This window comes from Eurytemora carolleeae, unplaced genomic scaffold (genome assembly GCF_000591075.1).
Source record: "Eurytemora carolleeae unplaced genomic scaffold, Eaff_2.0 scaffold949, whole genome shotgun sequence".
Classification (NCBI taxonomy): Eukaryota; Metazoa; Arthropoda; class Copepoda; order Calanoida; family Temoridae; genus Eurytemora; species Eurytemora carolleeae.
Genome location: NW_019396973.1, coordinates 1 through 19,557, shown reverse-complemented (window position 1 = coordinate 19,557; position 19,557 = coordinate 1). Strand labels below are relative to the sequence as shown.

General features: G+C 32.7%; 2 protein-coding genes across 2 annotated transcripts; one reads left to right on the top strand and one right to left on the bottom strand.

Annotated features, from left to right (window-relative positions):
- Positions 1-737: 737 nt before the first annotated feature.
- On the bottom strand, positions 738-5,733 carry LOC111710663 (uncharacterized). Its single transcript, XM_023484786.1, has 5 exons — positions 5,644-5,733; positions 4,311-4,357; positions 3,213-3,368; positions 1,916-2,055; positions 738-1,031 (listed from the first exon to the last, which is right to left on the bottom strand). Exons 1-5 carry the CDS (start codon positions 5,675-5,677, stop codon positions 854-856), a joined length of 555 nt encoding a protein of 184 aa, XP_023340554.1. The 5' UTR covers positions 5,678-5,733; the 3' UTR covers positions 738-853.
- A 9,891-nt stretch (positions 5,734-15,624) lies between these two features.
- LOC111710674 (serine protease SP24D) lies at positions 15,625-19,479 on the top strand. The gene is made up of 5 exons (XM_023484797.1): positions 15,625-15,713; positions 16,661-16,712; positions 17,665-17,734; positions 19,231-19,291; positions 19,391-19,479. The coding sequence occupies exons 1-5, from the start codon at positions 15,646-15,648 to the stop codon at positions 19,464-19,466; spliced, it is 327 nt and encodes a 108-aa protein (XP_023340565.1). The 5' UTR covers positions 15,625-15,645; the 3' UTR covers positions 19,467-19,479.
- Positions 19,480-19,557: the final 78 nt, after the last annotated feature.

Below are 19,557 nucleotides of genomic sequence, written 5' to 3'. Positions count from 1 at the left end.
TGCCTTAGCCTTTGCATTTTAGAATGTGCTTTCATTACCGGAGATTTGAGTTATTTTATTTCTATGATCAAAGACGATATTCAAGTCATCTCTCAACTTTCCTGTATCTTAAATGAGAGGAGTCATGATTGAAAACTGTCAGATTTCAATTCTACATGCAGTCTTTGTTTGACGTATCCTCGTAACAACAAACTAGATGCGTGTAAAAATGTTAATACAGTGGTCCCTAAAATAAATAGAAATACAACAAGAGTTTTACAAGAAAATTTTGTACTTCGAGTTTAGATTGCTTTAATTTTCCCATTCATTCTGGAGACTTCTGTAGTTTAAACAGATGAATGTTAAAAGTTTTACAGTCCTTAATAATATTTTACGTAAATCTCAGTATTTGCGGGAATTCAGTTTTAAAGAGTTACATATAATCATTTAATTATAAAACTAAATATCTGCAACATTCATTATCAGAAAAGTGCAGAAGACGACATTTGATGAATTCTATCAATGGATGGCTTATTTAGGGTTTAGCTGCAAGGAGTCTAGTAAAATTATTTGCTTTGTAACAACATCATATTCACTTAAGTATTGCTGTAAAGTAGTCTTTCTAATTCAGAATATCTGGTTATTACTGTTAAAAAAACCGGTTGTCGAGGCCCATATGCAATAGCATGGATTAGTGCGAGTAAATTTAACAGTTTTGTTTTTGCAGTTTTACGTTTTGTTTATAACACTTATCTACATTGATTGTAGAATTATCATTTATTTAGCCAATGAAACACAAAATAATTTGAAAAAAAGTTAGAAAAATATCTTTTTTATAATATTAGTTCCAATAGGGAGTAGCAGGTAGCTACTCTCATTCATAAAAAGTGTAATGAACCCAGCAAATGCAGTCCTTGGTGAATGTGTCACAAAACCCGTACTCTGTATATTCAGGTGCTGGAGGAGGTTCAGGGCCTGTACCTGTCCATGGTATAAAACCCCCAGGTCTTTCTGTAGAACAGACTCCTTTTCCCTCTGCACACACAAATTTCCTGTATAGAATAAATTAAATGCTAGGTAGCTCTTTAAACTACAGACTATAAAGTATAAAAATATAAAATATAAAGTAAAAAAGTATTAAAGAAAAAAAGGAAAAATGACCATGCTCATTCTCCGCTTCCTTTCTATTACTTTTTTTATTGGTCAATTTTCTTATTATTTATAAACCGAATATTAACCCTCCCTTGGGGTCAAGTGAGGGCCTACAAAATAATTGGACCTTCACAGTTCAGTAATTTGGATATCTTCTGGATATCCATTGAATTTTACATTTAACACTGATAATACAAATCTATACAATTCCTGAAGAATTAATTTTATTAGACTTTCAAACTCAAATGAATTTGAAAATCATGTTGAATTATAATTTTTCATATAGTTAAGTATCACTAGTTAATATTAACTAGTGATTATGATTTTGCCCTTAGAGTTGAGATAGGGGAGTGTGATACATGTCCCATAGTCCAACTTTTCAAGGCCTACTCATTAAAAAAATTAGACCTCTAACTTCAATGGGTGTAATGGATTATTTAAAAAAGTCCGCGAAGTATGCCGAACTAAATTACACCGACCTGCCGTTTGACCATCCTTCACCCTACCATATGCATTCAAAAAAAAAATTTTGCAAAATTATTTAACAACTTTTATGTTGAAAAAGTGAAAGCCATTAAAAAAAATATATAGGTCTCTATCAACTCCTAAAATGCTTTTCAGCGTATACTCCCTTTTATTTTTCCTTTACAGAGAGGGATGCCCATTTGCCTGATTCACAACGATACCCTTTCAGCCTCTATTAGATTATCAAAAAATATTTTTATCTTTTAAAATGCAAAGAAAACATCCCATAGAATTAGAGTTAATAAATATATATTCTTACGTGCAAGGAAGTCCAAGTTCAGGTACTTTCCAGCAGTAACCACAGTAGGTCGGGGCTCCTTGGAATGTTCCAATACATTGGTATTCATTCATCTGGTATTCAGGAGAAGGTTGCTTTTCAGAGCACACTCCTCCTTCCCCCTGCACAAATTATAATTGATGAAAAATTTCCATATCTATATATAAATTTGGCTTGTCTGTCTGTTTGTTTGTATCCAATAAACGTCAAAACGGCTGAACCGATCGGGCCCAAATTTTTTGTGGGACATCACGTGACCACAGGGAAGGTTTATGAATGATAAAAATAAAAAATAAATGTGTTTAAAAGGTTTCTAATTTTGTAAAAAAAATTAAATTCTTGAAAATCCGCAAAAATTTTTTCTTCTTTGTTTTAAAATGTAAACAAAAAGAACATGTTCAAAATTTAAATAGAAGATGGGCGCGAAGCGCCCCAAAAGCCTAGTATTTTAAATTTATTTAAATTTATATACAAAGGGTTTTAAGAGATTTCTGTCTGATTTTTTGCATGCAGAAGTCTGAATTGTTATCTAGTTTTTGAAGTAAAAACCTTAATGGGAGAAAAGTAAATTTTCCCTGCATTTTTCGGACATTTTTCAAAACTTTGTGTTAGGTCTATGTTGGAAGTCAAAAGTCATCTACTTTAGGGCAGGAAACTCAATACTGGACTAAAGAATGCATTTCCCCCTTTCCTTATACCATTCCCTCTCCCATTTCCGCATTTTCCCCCTCCAATAGACCGATGAAGCCTTCCGACTTTATCACTAAAGTGCTCTCTGATTTTTGGCCTGCAGGCCTGATTTGGGATCTAGTTTTTGAAAACCAAACTGGGGGGAAAAAATTATTCCCTTTTTCAAAAACATTTCGCTTTGCTGTAAATACTACAGCGCTTATTTATCTCACCAAATATTCTGATAAAAACTGAATTGATTAAACTATTTGATACAAATAACTCATATTTTGAAATATTTTTAATGTGTGTGTGGTATATATTATCTTAATAATTTTACAAAGTTTACAAATTATTATTATTAATTATTATCACTTATCATCAGATTATAATTAATATTATAATTTCAGTGATTTAAGCAATAGAACCTGAATAAATTAATATTTATGGAGGGAGATGTCTGATTTAAGCAATAGAACCTAAATAAATTAATATTTATGGAGGGAGATGTCTGATTTAAGCAATAGAACCTAAATAAATTAATATTTATGGAGGGACATGTCTGATTTAAGCAATAGAACCTGAATNTCTGAAAATTTTAAAGTATCACCTCGCATTTCTTACAACACGGGACATCGGCCGAGACTGGTTTCCAGCAGGTTCCACACTCACAGTAAGTTCCTACTCCCAGCACACCCTCGCTACAGTTCCCAATAGCCTGGTAGTCCAGCCCAGGCTGACTCCAGGAACACATTCCATCTTTCAACTAGAAGTAGAAAACAAGGTATGGAACGGTCATCGTAATTTTAAGAGGGATGCCAGGTCATTTTAATTTTTATTGGCATGCCTGGTCATTGTAATTTTAATTGGCATGCCCGGTCATTGTAATTTTAATTGGCATGCCCGGTCATTGTAATTTTAATTGGCATGCCTGGTCATTGTAATTTTAATTGGCATGCCCAGTCATCGTAATTTTAATTGGCATGCCCGGTCTTCATAATTTTAATTGGCATGCCTGGTCATTGTATTTTAAAAAAGCATGTCCGGGCATTGTAATTTAAAAGGCATGCCCCGTCATTGTACTTTTAAGAGGCATGCTGGGTCGATGGACTTTCAGAGGAATATCCATTGTAAATTTTACAGGCATGCCCAGTCATCCTAATTTTTGAATAGGCTAGTCCGGTCTTTGTACTTTTAAGAGGCATGCCTGGACATCGTGATTTTAAGGGGCATTCCTGGCATCAGGGTAAACTAGAAACCCAATTCATTTTTCATTGTATTTTAACCTGATATTACCCAAATAAGAGAAGGATCCCTTTAATTTTCCAGAGAATCATGGATAATTGATAAAAATAATAAGAAACTGCATGAATTTTACAAACTTAATTATTTAGCTCGTCGGTTTCCCTGAGTTAAATATTTGATATATAGAGACTGTTAAATTTAAGTTACGAGCTGTACGGTACCCTTTAAACTTTTGACTGATCTTTGATGACTGAGATCTCAGTGTTTATATCTATTAAATGTTGTGTACAGAGCTGTAGAATTGGACGCTACTGTACTGTATGAACTCAATACTGATGACTCTTCTTGGAATCTGGAATATTCTTTCTCAAACAAGGTTTTCAAAAGTTTCTTGAAATTACATTTAAAGTTCCTTTAACTGTAACTTTTCTTAGTTTTGGACTGTGATGGATAAAATTTCTACCTTACATTCGTCTTCACAGGCTCCCTCAGTGTAAACAATACACAGAGCTAAATACAAATATAGAATTAATTTTAGTTTGTCTTTAATGTCTTATCTTTAGAAGCAACTCTTTAAAGGGAGTGACCGGCTATATAAGGTAGTTGAACTGAGTATGCAGTGTTGTGGAAAACTTCTTTCGGATTCATTTGAGACATATTAAACTTTTTAAAGATCTGTAAATCCTGAGTTTGAGCGCAAATTCGACGTTCAAAACTCCTACTTTGGGGGTGGATACGTTTTCAGAATTAGTTTTTTTAAATTATTGAATAACAACGACATAAAATGTAAAAAAGTTCTACAATAAACTACAGACGTCATGTATAGGAACATGTTGAGAAAATGAAAATTAATCTTATCTTCGAAAATAGGTAATCTTGTTCAACTATTAGCTTCTATTTTCTCATTATTCTGGTTTCTCATTATTCACAAAGATTTTCGCAGATTTTCTGGAATTATTATTGAAAAGACGACATTTGAAGAATTTGAAGAAATCTGCGAACAAATTCATAGAAAATAAGAAAATCAATAAAATGATGAAAACGAAATAATGGATCTTAGCACTGATTTATTGAGACAAATTTCTTTTGAGAAATATGTTCCTAACCATCTAATTAGATTACTGTATAATTTACTTTATTTTTCGTCGTCATTATTTAATAATTTTAAAAAAACTAATTCTGAAAACGTATCAAACGCCAAAGTAGGAGTTTTGAACGTCAAATTTGCGCTCAAACTTAGGATTTACAGATCTTTAAAAAGTTTAATATGTCTCAAATGAATCCGAAAAAAGTTTTACACAAAACAATATAACAAATAAACAAATATGATACATTTTTTCAAACGAAGATATAACATTATTTTTTTACAAAAGATCTTCAGAATTCACAAGTGAAAGTAATCAAATTTCAGGTAGAAAAAAAACCTCATTCATACTTAATCAATTATAAAAGCTTAAAGAAATGGAGAGTCATTAGAAATTACTTCTCAAGTTTATTTAAATCAAAAAAATATTCTTTGCTAAAAAAGTTGTCGAAAATGGTTTTATTTCTGGTTGGTTATAATTTTGGTCGTTTTAATTTTTTCAATTTCAATTATTTTTGGCAGTTCTTTCGTTATTTCCCCCCCCCCCCATACTGGGCGATTAGTTGGTGAAAAAATTGGATTATACTGAAGAGTTTGATTTAATACTCAGCAAATGAGAGAGATAGTGAAAAAATTGGATAATACCGAAGAGTTTGATTTAATACTCAGCAAATGAGAGAAATAGATAAAATCTTGAATAACAGTAAGTTACCTGAGCCCACCAATGTCCAAAGTAAAGTATTCATCTCTGAATGTTCGGAATTGAATGAAAAATTATTAAAAGTTTATAACTTTAAATACTTTTTACACACAGGCCCCACTTGTTAATTAGTCATTAGTATGTACACGTACACGTAGGCCTCATAGGGGCCTCTCTCAATTGACAATGTGTTTGAAAGGAAATACTAAATTAAATTGAATTTTTACTTTTTATTCTAATCTTCAAAAATTGCATTGCTTTAAAGAATAACTGGATATAACTAGCTAGCTGTTTAAAATAAACAGATTTTGTTAATATTTCTATAGATAGATGACATCATACTTACTCACGATCTTAAACAGACTTTTCGCCTTATTAAAATACTCATAAAGCTCCCATATTTTTAGGGTAAGGAACACAGCTAAGGCCATTGCTCAAAGATTTTTCTGAGTCCAGAGTGATTAGCACTTTTTCAAAAAAATGAAATTTACTTCAACTCGTTTTTATGAATCTATATAATAAAGCTCTTTACTCATATATATGTATATATAACTATAGCTTGCCTAATGGCTAGACCAAATTGACCATTTTTGTATGGAACCTGTGGGTACACCAGGGGTGACATAGGGTAATTTTATTTTGATTTATTTAAATTCCACTTTTGTACTTGAAGATGTTGTACTTGAGGATGTTGTATTTGAGTCTGTTGTACTTGAGGATGTTGTACTTGAAGATGTTGTACTTGAGGATGTTGTAATTGAGGATGTCGTACATGAGGATGTTGTACTTGAGGATGTTGTACTTAAAGATCTTGTACTTGAAAATGTTTTACTTGGGGATGTTGTACTTGAGGATGTTGTACTTGAGGATGTTGTACTTGAAGATGTTGTACTTGAGGATGTTGTACTTGAGGTTTTCTTACTTGAGGATATTGTACTTGAGGATGTCGTACTTGATTTTGTTGTACTTGAGAATGTTGTACTTGAGGATGATGTACTTGAGGATGTTGTACTTGAGGATGATGTATTTGAGGATGTTGTACTTGAAGATATTGTACTTGAGGATGTTGTACGTGAGAATGTCGTACTTGAGTCTGTTGTACTTGGGGATGTTGTTCTTGAGGATGATGTACTTGAGGATGTTGTACTTGAAGATGTTTTACTTGAGGCTGTTGATTGAGGATGTTGTACTTGAAGATGTTTTACTTGAGGCTGTTGATTGAGGATGTTGTACTTGAGGATGAGTACTTGATATCAAAAAGAGGTTGGTGCAAACGGAGATTTTACGAGCTTAAGAGCTTAGCGTTGCCTAGCTACTACCTACCGCACTGGGTCGTAACTATTTTTCCCGTTAAAAATCTAATTTAGAGAATTTTTCCTTTTTTGTACCATATTGATCAATAATTCATATTTTACGAATTACGTTCCTAGTTCTTTAATTTTTGTTCCTAATTCCTGGTTCCCTAGTGTCATTAGATCCTAAATCTCTGTCCGAAATCCTTTAGTTTTGTTCCTATTTCCTGACAATATCTTTTTATTGTTCCTTAGATTATGTATTTCATATATTGTTCTTATGTTCTAGTGCATGCGTGAAATTCCTAGTTATTTTTAGCTTGTTCCGAGCTAGTTCCATATCAATGTTCCTGTTATAAGTCACATTTTATCGTTATTTTCTTCCTCTTTTTATGTTACTTATGTAGTGCTTCCTTTTTTGTTCCTAACTCACCTTTTTTGTTACTTTATTGACTATTGTTCCTATATTTGACCTAGCTCTTTCTTTTTTGACCTTGTTCCTAAAATCCTAAATTGATTAACTTACCTGTTTCTAAAATCCTAAATTGATTAACTTACTTGTTTTTGTTCCTCAAAATCTCAGAGGGGGCGTTGCCCCCCCCCCCTGAGTACGTCAGGGGGATGCGAAGGTACCCCTCTCCCCTGTATCCGCCCCCGTGACCTCATGAACTTCTTCATTAATTAGTAAAAAATCGAATTGACTAAATCCAATTTTACAAAGAGCTAACCATGTATTTTAACTTTTTCAAGTTCGCCATTCTGGATCATTTTTCGACAAAATATTACGACATTTCTTGACCTTATATTGGAGTGACGAGATATAATATGTCTCGAGTCGCAAAGCCTAATTTGTGAACCAAAACCTACATTTAATCTTTTTTTTAATAATTGTATTATATGTCTTTTCCCGTAAAGACGAGAAATAGAGTTTTCAAAACTTGTTCAATATTCAAGGACGTTTATTAAACCTGATAAAAGCAATTTGCGCATGTCTCCTGCAGGAGAAAATGGAGGAAGTTATTAGAATTAAACAAACTGACAAAGTCTTTCACATTCTTGATATTATAAACTTTTAAGGTTACTGTTGTGATTATTTTTAAGGTTTCCCCCTCAAATCCTACATTAAAGCAGTTATTATTATTATTATTTAGACGATTTATAAATAAAGTTTGTATACTGCAATTGGTAATTGCTATCACACATGCAATGTTAATGATTTATGAAGAAAAGATGTTTTTTAAATTTAATATTTAAAATAAATTTTTAAAATCCTTAAGTTAAATAAAGACCAGATGTGCCAAATTTTTTGAAAATAAATTTGCGCATTTCCACCTCAAAAGACAAAAAAACCTTTTCTGGAATTTAAAAATTATACTTCACCATGGGTTCCCTGGATAAAACATCCCTTGCTGCGCTCTGGATGTTATTTAGGCTAAATTGGTCACGGGAACCCATGGTAATGTAAAATTCCCTTAAACTTCCCTGTACAGTAGTTGTAAATAATATTATTACATGCTGTCATGTTTATATAATATTTGATATAATTTCTGAATTCATCAAAATCCTTTATAATGGAAATATTTATTCTTTTTCTTGTGGTAATTCATTGTTATATAATATATTATATACATGAGGGATGTTCAAAAATAGAGCTAGGCACGATCAGAATGTTTTCAAACTTTAATTGATGAACAAGATTTTTCACTGGCCTATTAAATAGGTTGTCAAGTACAATAGATGGCAACAGGAAAAATCTACCAACTGCACACAACGTCATATGTGTCAAATGAAAAAAGAAAGACGACATGTCCTCTAATTAGTTGGTATTATTTCCAAGATTCGGTGGAGATAAATGTCGTCTTTGTAGGAATACGTAAAAAATATTTACAACTCAAAATCAAATCGGGTATTTTTACTGTCATTTGGTGGCTTAATTTTTTTTCACTGTATATCTATGTAAACTAAATAGTTTACATAGTCCAGGCCCCAGCCCTCTAATTAGCATTAAAGTAAATATTTCTAGGGTTATTAAAGGTTTACTGTTCAATTTCTAAAGCCAGCTATTTTTTTTTTAAATTTAGACTTCTAACTTTTTGAAACACTCATACTTTATACGAATTTTACAAAAAATCATTTGGATTACCTTGTTTTAAAAGTGATGAAGTTTTTGTGGTTTAAACAATGACTGAAGTATACACATTATATCATCATACACAACAACAACAAAAAACAATAATAAAAATACAAAAATATTTTTAACTATTTATTAAAATTGTTTTAAATTTCGTATCATGTGATGACCTTGTTTGTTTACTAAAACATTTAGATGCCTTATTCTTTGGAATTTTACAAAAAGGTTGATAATGGAGATCTTGGTTCTTTTACAGTTATTGATGGGATTGCAGAGGATAAGAGAAATTTCCTNCCCCTGGATCTTGGGGTTTATCCTCGATTAGACCTTTCCAGAGCACTTCTCCAAAGATATCATTAAACATTTCTGAAATATGTTTTAACGTTATACTTTCGAATTACAATGTTAAAGGGTTATGCACAATATCAGTTTCAACCCTGTTATTTAGTCTATAGAACGTTTAATGAAAAAGTGTAAGAACAGAAATAAAGAACATATAAAATTGCACTAAGATAAGCACTTTAGTCTAAAAATATCACTTTTATTTATAGTTTTGTCAGACAGAAATTTTGAGTTGACACTTATGACGTTTAAACAGCTGTACTGACAGTGTACGCATTCTGTGTTGCCATCTATTGTACTTGACAACCTATTTGCTGGCCTATAAATGATAATTACTTATAGGTATTTGAATCAACTAGTTTAGCGACCTAACTCAAAATCATTAAATTCGGCCTCTGAAGGTCCCTGGAGATACCTACAGGTCCCTGAAGGTCTCTGGAGGTCCCTACAGGTCTCTAAAGGTCTCTGAAGGTCCTTGAATGTCCATGAAGGTCCATGAAGGTCCATGAATGTCCATTAATGTCCATGAATGTCCATGAAGTTCCATGAAGGTCCATAAAGGTCCATGAAGGTCCATGAAGGTCCCTGAAGGTCTCTGAAGGTCCCTGAAGGTCTTTAAATGTTCCTGAAGGTCCCTGAATGGCACTTGAAGGTCTATGAAGGTCATTAAAGGTTCCTGAAGGGCCCTTGAAGGTCTCTTAAGGTCCTTGAAGGTGCACTGGAGGAAACATGTTTCAACATGTATGAAATCTAACACTTCAGATTTTATTTGCTTTATTATTATTTAGAGTTAATTTATGTCTAACATTATCTATTTCATTATCTAGAGATTAAAGAACATTTGATTTGATTTCAACCATTATTATAATTGGTAATTTGTACTAAGCTTCAGATTCATGGATCATTTCACATTTGATATAGATGAAAAATTAGGGGTATTTAAAAACACTTTCATTATCCTTCATTTCTGGGGCATGGCTGATTCACAACAGTACACAATAAACTTAATTTGGATTAATAAGAAAATATCCTGTTTTTTTCAGCTGAAAATTGAGTGTTCAAGTGACATTCCAAACTAATGGTCACTTGAAATCACTGCTGTAGTCCTTGTAATGTTTATCAAATGGCGAGCATAATGATATAATAATAATATAATATAATAATAATGATACAATAATAATGATATAATAATAATGGTAGAATAATAATGATAGAAAATAAACTACTAAAACTGAAATGTATACAAAGGGAATTTTAAACTTGAAAAATAACATGTAAAAGTATATATTCCTTTTCTCAACTATGAATATGATCCTAAATAATTCTTTATTTAAGTTCTTTAAAAAAACATCTTAAGTTAAAAAAAAAGAATATATTAAAAGATAATAATAATTTTGTAGAAATTGTCTAATCCTTACATCTTTGCAAACTTAGATTATTTGATTAAACGAATTTATAGTTTGAGGTCTACAAAGAAAGGGATTAGAAAATCAGAGTTTGTGGCAAAGGCTTCCTGTAGTAATTATTATTTTTAAAATTAATTTCTACATGTTGACTTAAACGGAAATATCAAAAATAATTAAGATTTCATCAAAATGTAATATTTAGCATACAAATTATTACAAAAAATTCATTCTCTTTTACAATATTGTTTTTTCTACTTTTTGAAATCGCTTTAAAGAAATAAAATTATCCGCGAAACTACTCTTAGTAGGTGTATTTTTAACCAGACTACCTGGTTAGTAGATGTATTTTTAACCAGACTACCCGGTTAATAGGTGCATTTTAACCAGACTACCTGGTTAGTAGGTGTATTTTTAACCAGACTACCTGGTTAGTAGGTGTATTTTTAAACAGACTACCTGGTTAGTAGGTGTATTTTTAAACAGACTACCCGGTTAGTAGGTGTATTTTTAACCAGACTACCTGGTTAGTAGGTGTATTTTTAACCAGACTACCTGGTTAGTAGGTGTATTTTTAACCAGACTACCCAGTTAGTAGGTGTATTTTAACCAGACTACCTGGTTAGTAGGTGTATTTTAACCAGACTACCTGGTTAGTAGGTGTATTTTTAACCAGACTACCCAGTTAGTAGGTGTATTTTTAACCAGACTACCTGGTTAGTAGGTGTATTTTTAACCAGACTACCCGGTTAGTAGGTGTATTTTAACCAGACTACCTGGTTAGTAGGTGTATTTTTAACCAGACTAAAGGGCTCGTAGGTGTATTTTTAACCAGACTATCCAGTTAGTATGTGTATTTTTGTCCAGACTACCCGGTTAGTAGGTGTATTTTAACCAGACTACCCGGTTAGTAGGTGTATTTTTAACCAGACTACCTGGTTAGTAGGTGTATTTTTAACCAGACTACCTGGTTAGTAGGTGTATTTTAACCAGACTACCTGGTTAGTAGGTGTATTTTTAACCAGACTACCTGGTTAGTAGGTGTATTTTTAACCAGACTACCCGGTTAGTAGGTGTATTTTTAACCAGACTACCCAGTTAGTAGGTGTATTTTAACCAGACTACCTGGTTAGTAGGTGTATTTTTACCAGACTACCTGGTTAGTAGGTGTATTTTTAACCAGACTACCTGGTTAGTATGTGTATTTTTAATCAGACTACCCAGTTAGTAGGTGTATTTTAACCAGACTACCTGGTTAGTAGGTGTATTTTGACCAGACTACCGGGTTAGTAGGTGTATTTTTAACCAGACTACCCGGTTAGTAGGTGTATTTTTAACCAGACTACCCGGTTAGTCAGTGATTTTTAACCAGACTACTCGGTTAGTAGGTGTATTTTAACCAGACTACCCAGTAGTAGGTGTATTTTTAACCAGACTACCCGGTTAGTTGGTGTATTTTTAACCAGACTACCCAGTTAGTCGGTGTATTTTTAACCAGACTACCTGGTTAGTAGGTGTATTTTTAACCAGACTACTTATTCTACAGTTATATCTTCTACTTTAGGAAGTTTTAATCTCTGTTTTTCTGTGTGTTTGTGTGTCAAATCATAACTCAGAAACGCCTAGTCTGATTTGCCTCAAATTTTGATTGGGGAACTTGGAAGGCCCACGGGAAGGCCCTCTTTTTTTTGAGATTCTAAGTGGGTTTGCTTTCACTGGAAATATAGCTAATATATTCCCCTAATTATGAAATATTCAAAATGAGGTCATGTCCTACAGTAGACCACATTTTGGAAAGCCCTTGTGTTGCACAATCATAGATAAAAATATAAGACAATTAGTCTGTCGTCGCTAAGTAATAATTAAGGATTTAAATACAAATAAAAATTTGTCAATAACTTCTTAAACGCCAAAACAAATGATTCATAGTTCTAAAACATATAGAGCTACGAAATATTAAAACTGAGTTAGCAAAGTAAGTTAAAAGGCCAAGCTGTTAAGAGTACGACACTTTAATTTCTAACAAGTCTTAAAAATGGATGCAATTTAGTCCTGATATATGTGTAAAATGAGCGTGAATTAAGTTAGTTATGGTAAGAAGAGAAACCTTTTTTTCAAACCTTTTTGTCAAACCTTTTTTTCAATAAAATTTGTCAAAATTACTAAATTTAAGTTCATTTTTTATTTTTTTTTTATTATTTTTTCATCTAAATATTCTTTAATTTTTAGCCCCCCGGCAAGTTTATGCTTACACACAATATGTAGAAGATACTTAATCCTTTATTTAAGTATCATGCTAAGCATAATGTACCATTAGAGCTCAGTAAAACAAAGAATGTCTGCCAAGCAAAATCTTTTGATCGTCTTTATTCTCCTTCAAATGGTGAATTTTTACTTAAAGGGACTTTTTTTAGTACAATTTTCATAGCTCTCTGGATTTTTGTGAACTTTCATCTTTTCTTATTAATTATTTTTACACAATTTTCAGTATTGAACATATTTAACTTCAAATCTATTCAATTTAGACTTCATCAAAAAAACAATGATATTCTATGCGTACACGGACGCCTTTATGTTTTCTGTGAACATTTCTAGAATTATTAACCTTTAGACGTTTCTTGTTATTGCACTTGAACCAAATCAAACTACCCAAGAAGAAGATTGTATTCCCGACAATACAGAGGTATGATCTAGTTTCAACTTGTTTCAAGTTTTTTTTTAATGTAATATATCAGGGTTAACCAAGAAGGATAAGACTTTAGAAGGATATTTAACTGTACCAATGCGCAATAACGCAATAACGCAATAGCGCAAAATTTATATTCGGAATGTAAACTTTTTGCGCAATAGATATTGCGAATCAATGCGCAAAAATTACTGTATTGCGCGCAACCGTAATGCGCGAAAGGAAGCAACTGTTGTGCATCGTTGCCCATTGTTGCTCGCAACGCTTTTGCGATTGGAAACCCTACTTTAGAAACGATGTAGAGAATTTATACTGTGTGTTTCCTTATATTTAAGATCCTTGTTTCTTTCTTTGCCAAATCTTTAAATAAGTCATTAAAAGATTTTAGGCAAAACAGAAGCCTTAATCAAACCTAGGGTCGTCTTTACAGTCTCATACTGTATTTATCACAATAGAAATTAAGCGTATTTTATTTCACAAAGATGATTAATAGCAATATTTTAGAGCAAAGTTTTTTCGCTTTGTGTTTATTATATCCTTTTTGCGACGAAACTCATTGAATAACCCATTTAATGACCACATTCAAGGCAGAATATTCAATCTAAAGTTTGAATCGTCAAATTTGGTAGAGTTTTAAGTCGTCTTTACANTGCACATTTTCAATGATTGAATTGAGGTTTTTAAAAACTAAAAGAAAAAACGATTTCAAATTTTTTTTTGAAAATCTTTAGAAAAAGGACCGTGTACATTTTGAAGGCTAGAACGGCAATTTAGATCAAAATCTTTTTACGGCGACCCCCCGGTGTTCCGACAAATTTTGTAAGATGAAAATTTGAAATTGCTTAGAGTGCAGATACAGGGTGTCCCACTTAACTTGACATTTGAGAGACAATTTAAAGCTCGTTGTTGATATTTGAAATAATTTGAAGCATTCATTCGTCAATCTACTTTTACCTTCATGATTCTTTGAACAATTGAAAATCACAAAGTAGCCATTTCTGTGGTGTCAATATTACCGGAGATATTAAGAATTTTGTAATATATATTTGGTGATTATTGATTTTAACTCAAAAAAAAGTTGACAAATTATATCAGAAATTTATTTCAAAGTTGTCTCTTAATTGTCATGTTTTGTGGGACACCCTGTACAATTCTAATATCCTTAGTTTAAGAACTCATCCAATCAGAGAAATTGGTTCATCTAGTAGTGTCTAATCAGATGTATCCTAACCTAAACCAATCAGAGAAATTGGTTCATCTAGTAGTGTCTAATCAGATGTATCCTAACCTTAACCAATGAGATTGCAATATTTGTCCTTGTTGCTTGACACTGAGAGTTCAGTTGACATTAACCCAAGTAACTTGAGCTCTTATCAAGCGAAAGCAAAGTTAAAACTCTGAAATCTAAAATATGTTATCTATTTATTTTGAGACCAAAAACCTTTTATTAGATGATAATACCATCTAATAAAAGGTTCTTTATTTAAAGTCATGTTGGGCCTAATAACTAGGGTTTCCAGCGAACGAAAAAATGCGAAAATTTTCTTTTGTATTTCGCAAACTTTTTATCCTAACCTAAACNAAATTTTCGCCTTTATTTTATTGCTAAAATTTCGGATTTTTTCGCAAAACAGATTAAAGCAAAATTTCGTGAATAAAGCCTTTTTCTATAGTCTACGAAATACGAAAAAATGCGAAATTTTCGGCGAAAACATATTTTTCCCTGGAAATCCTAGGCATAACAAATTAATGACTCCCAATGTTAACTGCCCACTGCCCAGGCCTATACCCGTCAACGCTCTGCTTCAATAAAAATCAGATCATTTCAAGTACCAGGCCGAATCTTCATCACCATAGAAGACTGTGATGTACAATTACAAATGATGTGAGACAACCCAGAGCCCGTACTTTCCTCAATTGTGTATGAACAGTGGTCGTGTTGTTGACGTACTTTGGGGGACAATAGCACACGTTAAATTATTATCAAATAGATAGATAATTCATACGACCACAATGAAGGGACGTTATGTGGTCAACCACTGTAATCTTCAATTACCATGGCCTCTGGACAGTTTGTTAAACAAATGATCCCCTTCTATAGTAAAATATATGTGATGGCCCTTTATTGCATAGAATTTATTAATGACATGATTTGGTAGGATGGTGTACATAGAATACACTGATAATGATGGAAATGGGGGAACATGCGGTGCATCAGTGATATCTAGGTAAAATATAAAAAAATCCATAATTTAAGTTTAATGGAGTAGGACAAATTTTATTTGTGTCTTTAACGGTCTAAAAGCAAAAAATCCAGTTTTAGAGCAGCGTGTACGATCCACAACAGTATCCTTAAAACCTTTGACCAGGGTTGGGCGCCTTCCAACTTTGTTAACATTTTATGAACTTGTTAATGGTTGTGAACAGAGATGACGGACGACATTTAAAAAATATCAAAACTCGTGAAACAAGTTTTTTTTTCAAGTTTTATGCATTTTTAAAGGAAAAAAATGGTTTTTGCCGTTATTAACAGACAATTCCCATAATTTTTTTAATTCTCCTTTTCTTTATCGGAACTTACCTTTGACTGATCAAGGATGGACAATAGAACTTTTATAAACCGCTTAGGACATTTTTACAAAAAATGGTCTGGATTTTGAAACTTCAGCTGTGTTGTGTGAACTCACCGTACTGTACTGTTGTGTACACCATAGCATACACTCAGCTGTGTTGTGTGAACTCACAGTACTGTACTGTAGTGTACATCGTGAACTCACAGTACTGTACTATAGTGTACATCGTGAACTCACAATACTGTACTATAGTGTACACCGTGAACTCATTGTACTGTACTATATATAGTGTACACTATAGCATACATTCTGATTTTACAACACAACACACTTTTGTAAAGAACCCTTTCAATGAACATAAATAAATTTTCAAAAACAAAAATGTAGATATCTGGTTCATGTTTGAAAGCTTAATATTGTGAAACAGACATCAGCAGAGAGTGCGACTTGAAATTACATTTAATATCCCCTTAAATGTTAAACATAAACTTAAATGATTTAATGTCCATGTTAAAGTACAAAAACATATTTTTTTTTGCGAAGAAAAAAGGCAGAAATATCTTTTTCCTAATTCTCCTAAATAATAGTTTTTATTTTTTCAGTAATGTTTTATTGACGGCGGCCCACTGTGTTTTCCTCAACGCAACTATTGAGGTAAACATATGATAAAGTGGTAGGTGACTATATCAATACAATGAAGACAAAATTTGTATTTAAGTTTTAATTGTTAACAAGATTTGTTTCGAATTACAAGTTTACAAGTAATCAAAGAGAAGCTTTTTTAATTGACAGCTTAACTTTTATGTTTATGTGTATCCATACTGGTTAAATTAAAATTGAAAGGTGTCTTCATTGTATTGGTATATGCCATGACGACTGTACAAATTTAAATTCATTTGGTTTTTAATTGATGAAGTGTTGAACAATTTTAATCTTACAAGTTAACAAATGGCTCACCTACAGTAATGTATGATTTATTACATTTTAATAGTTTATTTCCGCGTTTAAATGATTAGTTTAATAAATATCATATATATAATTCTTGTCATTGTCAAAGAGGATTAAATCATTGGTAACAGTTGGTCCTTTTTGTTTGAAAACTGAAAGGAATGGAACAAAGCGATTTCAAAAAAGAAGGAACATGCTCAGCCCAAATGGCTTGGCGTTGTTCCTGGGGAACGATTGTCCTTTCATGGGAACTAACGGAACAAACGATTTAGAAAAAGAAGGAACATGCTAAGCCTGGGCGTCGTTTCTGGGGAATAATTGTCCTTTCACAGGAACGAACGAATCGAACGATTTCGAAAAAGAAGGAACATGCTCAGCCCTAAGGGCTGGGCGCTGTTCCTGGGGAACGATTGACCTTTCACAGGAACGAACAGAACGAACGATATCAAAAAAGAGGGAACATGCTCAGCCCTAAGGGCTGGGTGTCGTTCCAGGGAAACGATCATCCTTTCACAGAACGAACGGAATGAATGATTTAAAAGATGAATAACGCCCCCAGCCCTAATTATAGCTATACATGACCCGAAAAATCACAGTATTACGGGAACTAATGAATGAAAACGAAATAAAAATAAATCACCGATTATTATACATTTAGGTCATTCTAGGCCATGTGAAGATTAAAGATGGTGCAAAGCATCCAATCAAGAAGAAACTTGTACATCCAGGCATGTGAAGATTAAAGATGGTGCAAAGCATCCAATCAAGAAGAAACTTGTACATCCAGGTATAGTACACCCAGAACTTTAGAAACTTGTACATCCAGGTATAGTACACCCAGAACTTTAGAAACTTGTACATCCAGATATAGTACACCCAGAACTTTAGAAACTTGTACATCCAGGTATAGTACACCCAGAACTTTAGAAACTTGTACATCCAGATATAGTACACCCAGAACTTCAGAAATACCAAAAGAATTTATAAATCTTCACATTTTTTAATGGGTTTTGATCATTAAACCTAAAACTCAGTATTTGTAAAAAAAAAATAGTCACAAAATATGAGGGAACAGTTTTATAGAGCTTTATAGTGTCTTGATAGTTCTGGGTTAAACTGTACAATGCAGTACAGTGCAGTACAGTACAGAACAGTAAATTATAGTGTAGTACAGTAATATACAGTGATGTATGAAATAAAGTATTATCTACAGTACAATACACTACGGTACATATAATCTAGTCCAATAGACGACTTTGAGTAACTGAGTTTTCTTGAGTTTAATCAAACTCGAAAATATGTTTTAAGAAGGCAATATCCCAACTCTGCTGAACCCATGGGTTTCAGGAATCTTGGTATCGTAACGAGTCTTGCGTTCGGTACTGTACACTGTACAGTGTACAGTCATAGATAAAGATAGATTGCGCATAAGACGACATTTTTCATCTTGAAATATATAAATGTACAGAGATGTTTTAAAGATATTCCTATTATATAGATTAACTAGGTCGGTTCTGAACATTGACTGTTCCTATGTCATTGAGTACTTGTGGTGTACATGAGTTCTGTAGAGAGAAATTTAAGTTAGTTTAGTCCTTCTCATGTCCTTCTTCAGTTCTCGTCAATATAATATATTGCTCAGTGAAATAATTTGAAATTCTCAATATAAAATTCACTCCTAAGTGGTTTAGTAATTCTGAAATCCATTAAAACACCAACCCACCTATCTTATCATTGAAGTACACTTTGACTCCTAGAAGTATGAGTTTGCGGACTGTACAATTCTTGGTGATTTTGCGTACATAAGCTATCTATGTTTATTTATTTATCTATGTGTACAGTGTACAGTGTACAGCGCACAGTGAAGTACAATAAATTCAATGTTCATTTTAGCAAGAATGTTAAAAATACTGACTTTTGTGGGCCTTAAAGTTGTTATGGCTGTGTTACTTGAAGACACAACATTTGTGTTGCGAATTGTTGGATCAAGCATTGATCTCTTCATCTTATGCAGATCTTCGGTGGTCATACAAAGCAGAAGTAACTATAATTGAGGGATCACGCATTTTCCTTCAACGTTAAAATTGCCTGCATTGGATATTGAGATCAAGCGTATTTATATAAAGTTCTCCATAACCAGAAATTAAAATTAGGGTCGATTTAACTAGCTGCATTAAATAGATTTTTACAGGCCCAAAAAAATTCTTTGATCAACTATTTTTAGAGTTCTTCATGTACAATCGCACCAAGCATTTGAACAATGATATTGCTCTACTCTATGTCAGGTAAATACCCCTCTCCTCTCTTTTTGTTAAGCTTTTAAGTTTTCATTTGATGGAAACCCTGATTACCAGGCTCTGCACTTAACCCAATACTGTTTTTAGTCCAAAGATGAATATCACTCCGATATCAATTATTAAACCAAGTCAACAGGTTGGGCATCTAGAACATTTATATTAACCCTATTCCTGCTGGGGGGGGGTCAATTTGACCCCCCCCTGTAGTTTTTTTTACATAACTCAAAAAGTATTGGTCTGAGGCTGTTGAAATT

Bases quoted from the DNA above. Each gene is read 5' to 3' on its own strand.
- LOC111710663 (XM_023484786.1), bottom strand. From the start codon at position 5,677: ATGAATACTTTACTTTGGACATTGGTGGGCTCAG. The intron at 2,056-3,212 runs GTGATACTTTAA...TAATTTGTGCAG, and splicing joins CGTGTTGTAAGAAATGCGAG to GGGGAAGGAGGAGTGTGCTC. The intron at 1,032-1,915 runs GTAAGAATATAT...TATTCTATACAG, and splicing joins GAACTTGGACTTCCTTGCAC to GAAATTTGTGTGTGCAGAGG.
- LOC111710674 (XM_023484797.1), top strand. From the start codon at position 15,646: ATGGTGTACATAGAATACACTGATAATGATGGAAATGGGGGAACATGC. The intron at 15,714-16,660 runs GTAAAATATAAA...TTATTTTTTCAG, and splicing joins GGTGCATCAGTGATATCTAG to TAATGTTTTATTGACGGCGG. The intron at 19,292-19,390 runs GTAAATACCCCT...TACTGTTTTTAG, and splicing joins ATTGCTCTACTCTATGTCAG to TCCAAAGATGAATATCACTC.